Genomic DNA, 7,797 nt, shown 5'->3' on the forward strand with positions numbered 1-7,797 from the left:
AATGAATAAACGTTAAAAATTTTTTTAATAATAAAAAATTATTTATATATATATAAATATATATATATATATTAATATATATAACATATATATATAAATATATATATATATTAATATATATAACATATATATATTAAAAAAGAACCAGTCTTTTGGAAAATTCCGGAGTTGAAAAGTACAATAATGGAAATTTCACTTGAGAGGCTTGATGTCAGATTCCGACGCCCCCCCAATCCCGCATCACAGTCTTTTTTTTTTTTTTTTTTTTAAGGTTTATTCATTTTTCAGAGACAGAGACAGAGTGTGAGTGGGCTAGGGGCAGAAAGAGAGGGAGACACAGAACCCGAAGTGGGCTCCAGGCTCCGAGCTGTCAGCCCAGAGCCTGACGCGGGGCTCGAACGCACGAACCCAGAGATCGTGACCTGAGCCGAAGTCGGACGCTGAACCAGCTGAACCACTGAGGCACCCCTCTGCATCGCAGTCTTAAAGCCACTGCCACCAGGTGGAGCCAGGTGCTAAGATTCCAGGACGGAGCAGGGAGAATGTGCCTGCCCGCTGCAGGCTCACCAAAGGCCAGGGACACAGCCTGGGGCATGCGGTCTGGGCAGATGGATGATGGCTCCTCTCTCCTGTTAGAGCTGTGGCTTTGAGCTGAGACAGGACCCATTGCTAACCTTTTTTTTTTTCATTATGAAACCATGTTTAAGTTATTTCAATCTTTTGGGGGATTTCAATGGCTAAGCTTTAATAATTTGGGGTTTTATGTTGTTCAGTTTAATCTTCTTTAAAAGGTAATCTCAGGGGCGCCTGGGTGGCTCAGTCTGTTAAAGCATCCGACTTCAGCTCAGGGCATGATCTTGCAATTTGTGGGTTCGAGCCCCGCGTCGGGCTCTGTGCTGACAGCTCAGAGCCTGGAGCCTGCTTCGGATTCTGTGTCTTCCTCTCTCTCTCTGCCCCTCCCCTGCTTGCACTCGGTCTCTGTCTCTCAAAAATAAATAAAAGAATTTTTTAAAAAAGGTAATCCCAAATTAGAAACATCAACAACAAAGCAAGAAGCGACAGCTGTTCTGTCAGTTAGTATTTGATGGTCTTTCTTCCTCTGAGGCCTTGATTGGTCATACGAACCAGGGATCTTACACACTCAAGGCCGTCTGAAGACCAGACAGCCATGGGGAGCTATGGAAGATTTTGAGGAAGAATCAGCCTATCAGACCCGTCTGGCAAGGGAGCCATCATTTGCTATGTGGCAAACTACCCCAAAACTTCATGGCTTAAAGCAAGGAACCGTGTTATCTTTAATGAATCTATAAGCTGGGCCACCTGGACTCAGCAGGGTGATACTTTGGTTACATGCAGGTTTTGAATGGGGCTGAGCACATTTGAAAGCTCGGTTGGGTCAGAACATCCAAAATGACCCATTCGCGTGGCTGGACATTGACACGGTCTGTTGGCTGGGGCTCCGCGGAGGCTCTTAATCACAGAACTTCAGCTCTCCTCCATGTATCTTGGGCATCTCCTAACCGGGCAGCTGGCCTCTCAGAGCATCCCCAAAGCAAATGTTCTAAGAGGGAGAAAGTAGACACTTCCAAGCCTCCTAAGGTGTAGGCTTGGAAATCCCAGGATATCTCTTCCACCATGTTGTACCGGCAGAAAAAGTCACAAGGTCCATCCCAGATTCGAGGGGAGGGGACAAACCAGGTCTAACACTTCCTGTGAGCGGTAGCATATGCCTACAGGGAGGGGAGAGGTCTTTGGGACCATTTCTAGACACTGGCCACCACGCTGGATCCTTTGGTCCTGCAGCTGGAGCTCTGCCCTTCACCCTGCACCTGCTGAAGGACGTGAGGAACCAGGGTGGCCCTGCAGACTGGGGCAGGAAGCACACTGAGAGGGTCTGTGCATGCGCAGAGACTTCCCTCCTTCTGAGCAACCTGCATGGCTCCCCTCCATGTGGCCAGGCAGAAGTGAGAGTGTGGGTGGGCAGAGGTGTGGGAGCAAATCCGGTGGGTCCCATCTCAGTGCATCGGCAGGAATTGGCATGAACCTAGCAGCTGCTTGGAGGGTCCTTCACTCTTCCGAGTGCTTATTTCTTTTCTTTTTTAAAATTTTTTAATGTTTATTTTTGAGAGACAGAGAGAGTAGGGGGAGAGAGGGAGAGAGAGAGGGAGTGAGGGAGGGGCGGGAAGAGACAGAGACACAGAATCGGAAGCAGGCTCCAGGCTCTGAGCTGTCAGCACAGAGCCCGACGCGGGGCTCGAACCCACGGACTGTGAGATCATGACCTGAGCCGAAGTCGGAAGCTCAACCAACCGAGCCATCTAGGCGCCCCCAAGCGTCCATCTCTTAGGGAGTTTCACCTTCAAGGGATCTTTGGGAAGACTGCCCAGTGGTGGTCACGTTGGGAGTGAGCGTCGTCTCTTCTGTGGGACTACTCCCTTCTCACTTGCTTTATCTGGAAGGAGAGTTAACTGGACGCCAGGAGGCTCCTAAAATGGTGACCCAAGAACCCGAAGACGTGAAGGACACGTTTGTGATGTGGAATCCTATTTTAGCCAAGTCATTTGTGAGAATTCTGACACCCTTCTGATATCATATGTCCAGAGGCAAGCATGACCAGCCCTGCTAACTGCACCGGGCGGCTGTGAGCCTCCAATGAACTTGTGTGTTTGACAGTGATAAACTGGTCCCACTGTGCCCCTGTTTAGGAGCTATAGCCATGGAATATGGGGTGCATAAGAGAAAGAAAATCCCGCACTGACGGACAGAGTCCAAAGTGACATCGGGATAGCCAGCATGCTAGACTTTCAGCTTCCATAAGAAAGCATAAAAACTTCCCCCCCCGCCCAGGGCAACATGTTATAATTCCTTTACAATGTCAGCTCCTTTCCCAGTACCAGACCCCCCCTTACCAGCCACTAGGGGTAAGAGAATTGTTCTCAACAGAGATGGGAGAGTCAGCCTGCCCTGTGACCTTCACTCTTCAGTTGGAAATGTGTCCTTTGCTTGTGAGTCCTGGCTTTTTACGAGGTTCCTCCCATAAACACTCAAGTGCTTGGGTCCTGAACACGTATGGAGGTCCAGTATTTCAGGCACACAGTCCAGGCCCCCTAGACCCTCATGTCATGGTGGGCGGGAAGCCGTGGCATGGAGCTCAGCTCGGGTGGTTATCACATGAGGAAGCATAGGAGTCAGAAAATGCTGGGAGACCAACATGAGCTCGAGTAGCCTTGATTCCAGACCTCTGGCAGTTGAGCAGTGAATCCAGAAAAATTTTCCAATATCAAGTCAGTATCCCTGTACTGAGAATTCCCCAGCAGAGATGTTCTGGAAAGGGAAGTGCTGTGTGAAGGTGGCCTATTGTTTTTACTGGGACCCTTGTGTCCACCGTTCTTTTTTTCCTTTAATGTTTACTTATTTATTTTGAGAGGGGGAGGAACAGAGAGATAGGGAGAGAGAGAGAATCCCAAGCAGGCTCTGCACTGTCAGCACAGAGCCCGATGCAGGGCTCGAACCCATGAACCGTGAGATCATGACCTAAGCCGAAGTCAAGACTCAGATGCTTAACCAACGGAACCACCCAGGGGCCCCCACAATTCTTTACAAATGACTAGGGAGACAACAGAAAGGAAACTGTCCTGTCCTATTTTAGAAATCGTCCGACGTCGTACAAGGCAAGACTCCTGTAGGAGTAAGTTACAGAAATCCAACTCATTCATTCATTCACTCATTCACTCATTCACGTATTCCTTTTATGGATATGATTGAGCTCCTCTCATGTGCCAGACATTTGTTTCTGGTGCTGGGGATCTGGCCGTGAAAAGATGCGAGGCTTGCTGGGGCAGGGGCAGGGAAGGACAGATAATAGGCAAGTAACAATATAATTCTCGGGCCACAAAGAATATAAACGAGAGAGCCCACAGCTCTGGTGATATTTGAGCTAAGACCTGGATTTTGAGAAGCCAGTTAGGCAGAGAGTTGAGAGAAGAAGGGTCCAGAAGACAGAAAGTGTGAAAGGACCTCAGTAAGGAATGAGTCATGCTAGTCAGTCTCCAATATGGCCCCCAAGGATCGTCTCCTCCTGGTGCTCATGGCCCCGCAGAGTCCCCGTTCATATGGAATGGGGTTGACCTGTGTGACCGTATTGTGGACATGAAGGTGTGTGGCTTTGGAGGCCACGTCATCAAGGGGTTGTAGTTTCCATTTTGCTCCCTTGGATCAACCCCCACTCTGGGGGAAGCCAGCCCCCGGGTCATGAGGACATTCAAGCAGCTCTGTGGGGGAGACTGAGGCCTCCTACCACCCACCGGCACCAACGTGCCAGGCGTGTGAACCATCTTGGAAGCAAGTCAAGCCTTCAGATGACTAAGGCTCCATCCAACATCTTGACCATAATTTGAACGGTGACCCTGAGCCAAAATACCCAGCTTAGCCACTGCCAGATTCTTGGCCCATAGTAAGTATGTGAGGCGATAAATCTTTACTGTTTTGATCTACCAAGTTATATGGCAACAGGTAACTAATACATTAGCTTGAGATGCTGGAGGGAACCAGAAGGCCGGTGTGGCTGGAAAACAGTGGTTAAGGGTAAACAGGGCACAAAGATCAAGTCAGCGACACAGACACGGAGCCCAGGTCGCCTTTAGTCCCTTCTGTGGTGAGGAGATACTATTTTATCTAAGCGTGATGAGAAATTACTGGCATGAAATGATCTATCTTTTCTTTATTTTTTAATTTTTTTTTTTACATTTATTATTTTTGAGAGACAGAGGACTAGTCAGGGAGGGATAGAGAGAGAGGGAGACACAGAATCCGAAGCAGGCTCCAGGCTCTGAGCTGTCAGCACAGAACCCGACGCGGGGATCGAACCCACAGACCGTGAGATCATGACCTGAGCCAAAGTCAGACGCCCAACTGACTGAGCCACCCAGGCGCCCCTAACTTTTCTTTTTTTAAAAAAAAATTTTAATGTTTATTTAGTTTTGAGTGAGAGACACAAGAGTGTGAGTGGGGGAGGGGCAGAGAGAGAGAGAGAGAAAGAGAGACAATCTGAAGAAGGCTCCAGGCTCTGCACTGTCAGCCCAGAGCCCGACACGGGGCTCAAACTCACAAACGTTGAGATCATGACCTGAGCTGAAGTTGGATGCCCAACCCACTGAGCCACCCAGGCACCCCAATCTACCTTTCGAAAACAAATGTTCTGACAAGAGAAGGCATAGCTAGATCCAGGTACTCCAATAAAAATTGTAAATCTTACCATCTCCAGCCTCTGCTTTTCTCTCTGTTGGCATCATCCTTGCCCCCTCCATGCAGCTGGGTACTCATGAGCATCTCCAGGCTTCCTTGGACAGGATACAGTTGGCAAACACAGGGAAGAGAGTTGAACCCTTTTTTCTGTTCCCAGTGAAAAGAACTCAGTTGGCCCTGTTTGGGCCCTGTGCCCATTTGGGCTGGTTTATTGTGGTGATGACCATCCTGGAACGTGGGGACCGTGACTGGCAGCCTTCCCAGAAGCCCGGAGAATAGGGGAGGGTGAGCTCCCAAAAGGAAAGAATGAAATTCAGGCCCAAAACAGTTAGCCAAGGCTTACTGTGGGCAAGTAGACGTGGGACGGCGGTCTTGTACAATATTTGTACAACTGGGTGAAGAATATAGGGTCTTTGGGATTCCATCGTCATTCACCTGTAAGCATCTAAGCGAACATCTGGGCTGATGTGGGGGGTGGGGGGTCAAAGTGAGAAGAGACCCCAACGAAATCCAGGTTAACATAACCCGGATGACGACCCTCTGGTTAGTGCTAGCATTGTAATTGTCTGCCTCTTCTGGACGCTACCAGGACTGGCGGGCCCTTGGGCTTTCCAGGGGACTCTCGGACACCTTTGACCGAGTCAAACCTCTCACCGCCTCCTCCTTTTGTTACAGGGATTGCTCGTGGCTTTGCAGTACTGCTTTGCCAATGGAGAGGTACGTCTCCGGAGCGGCCAGCCAGGTTCCGGTGAGGCCGGGGTTGGCCTCCTGCTGTCCCCCCTGGAGGTGGCTGGGCGTGTGATGGTGCCGTGGGGCGGGGTGGGTGCAGTGCCGGGCACGTATTGGGACAAATTTGTACCCTGAGCACCCAGCAGGGGGAGCAGGAGTCAGCTGAGACCAGTGGGAAAATGTGTTGGGATGAGTGAAAAGCTCAGAACCCAACCCTGAGTCAATCGGGGCACCGTAGCTATTTGAGCCTCAGTTTTCTCATCTGTGCATTGGGAATAATATCTGTCCCTGCCCTATAGTATTGCCCTGGGCTTGCTGAGCTCCTGGTAAAAGCCCCACACCTGGTAACTATGATGGCTTTTCTTATTAATATTATTGCAAACACTGGAAAGAGGCTCGAAAGGAGGGGGGCAGGGGCCAGACGGTTCTCTCTCGGCTTTAGGAGTTGGTGGAATTTCCAGGCCCCCTTTCACCCACTAGAATGGGAGCTTCTCGACAGCAAAACCCGCTTCCCCCTCCCTGTTCATTGCTGCTGCCTCTGTCTTCGCGAGGGGGCACCTTGCCCGCCAGGCACGTGTCCTGTGCTGCCTTGACACAGTCCTTTCCAGAACACCGTATCTGAAAGTTCTGCCCCCTCGCCCCACTGTCCTGCTCAGCGTCCTGTGCTTCTCAGTTGCTTCTGTCTGCTCATCATCCCCAGTTAGGAGGTAAGTGTCCCAGCGGCGACACGTAGGAGCCACGCAGTAAATAATCACCGAGAGGACACACACACACACACACACACACACACACACGGCAGAGTGACTCCAGGGCAGTGACCCGCCCTCTCTCCCCTCCACCCCCACCCCGGCAGGTGAAGGCTGAGCTGCGCAAGCACTGGGTCCGCTTCCTGCTCGCCCGCCACTCCGGCTGCAGGGCCTGGGTCCTGGAGAAGAACTTCCGATTCCTGGGGAAATGTCCCAAGAAGCTGTCCCAGGCAGACGGCAAGGGGACGCTCCAGAAGCCGCAGGCCTCGCCGGGCGGTGGGCAGCTCCTGCACCTGGCCATGCAGGGCCTGGGGGGGCTGGGCGCTCGGCCGCCGCGGGGACACGGGGCCTGGCCCCGGGGCAGCAGCCTGTCCGAGAGCAGCGAGGGAGACTTCACCCTGACCCACACCATGGAGGAGATTCTGGAAGAGAGCGAGATCTAGGCTGGAGGCCCACCGCCCTGGCTCTGCTCCCCGAGAGCACGGTTCAGAGTCACCGGTCTTCCCCACGCACCCCGGCCACTTTGGCATCAAGTTCACGTCCCAGTCTTGCATGCTGGAGACCTTGAGGGGAGCGTGATCCGGAGGCTGAGCGGGGTCCGGGCCATTAGAGTCAGGCTCAGCGACTGAATGCATAAGTCAAGGGGCTGAAGGAAAACCACAGGAGGAACAGCCTAGAGAAGAGCGTGTTCATTCCCTGGAGTGTCGCTTTTAGGGAGTGCAAAATGCATGTGTACGTGGGCGGGTACGTTGCCAGGGGACCAGATAGAGCCACGCAACAGGGGGAGGGACGGTATGGTATTTATCAAGGCGGGTTGCCAGACTTAGGAGTTCAAATACATAACAGTCAGTTACATTTGCATTTCAGATACATGAATAATCGTATTGTAGCAGTATTCCCCCTTTATCTGCAACTCAGATGAAGTCCTGCATCCTGTATTTTATTTGGCAACTCCATTGTCAAGGATGCTTTGCAACACGGGTGGGGACAAGGGTGAGGCAGGTGAGGAACGCAGTTTGGGTACAAGATTTCGGACAGTCCTGGGAAAAACACCTCGATTGTCACGATAAGTGATATT

The 7,797-nt window shown here is 51.2% G+C and overlaps 1 protein-coding gene across 1 annotated transcript in view; it reads left to right on the forward strand.

Moving 5' to 3' along the window:
• GLP2R (glucagon like peptide 2 receptor) overlaps window positions 1-7,230 on the forward strand; it is a 52,073-nt gene extending 44,843 nt beyond the window's left edge. Inside the window, exons 12-13 of the mRNA XM_030296149.1 lie at window positions 5,920-5,961; window positions 6,827-7,230. Coding sequence (XP_030152009.1) covers window positions 5,920-5,961; window positions 6,827-7,162 — 378 coding nt within the window. The 3' untranslated portion in view covers window positions 7,163-7,230. The remainder of the gene's footprint in view (window positions 1-5,919; window positions 5,962-6,826) is intronic.
• The last annotated feature ends 567 nt before the right edge of the window (window positions 7,231-7,797 follow it).

The sequence above is a fragment of the Lynx canadensis genome, chromosome E1, assembly GCF_007474595.2.
Source record: "Lynx canadensis isolate LIC74 chromosome E1, mLynCan4.pri.v2, whole genome shotgun sequence".
NCBI classification, from domain to species: Eukaryota; Metazoa; Chordata; class Mammalia; order Carnivora; family Felidae; genus Lynx; species Lynx canadensis.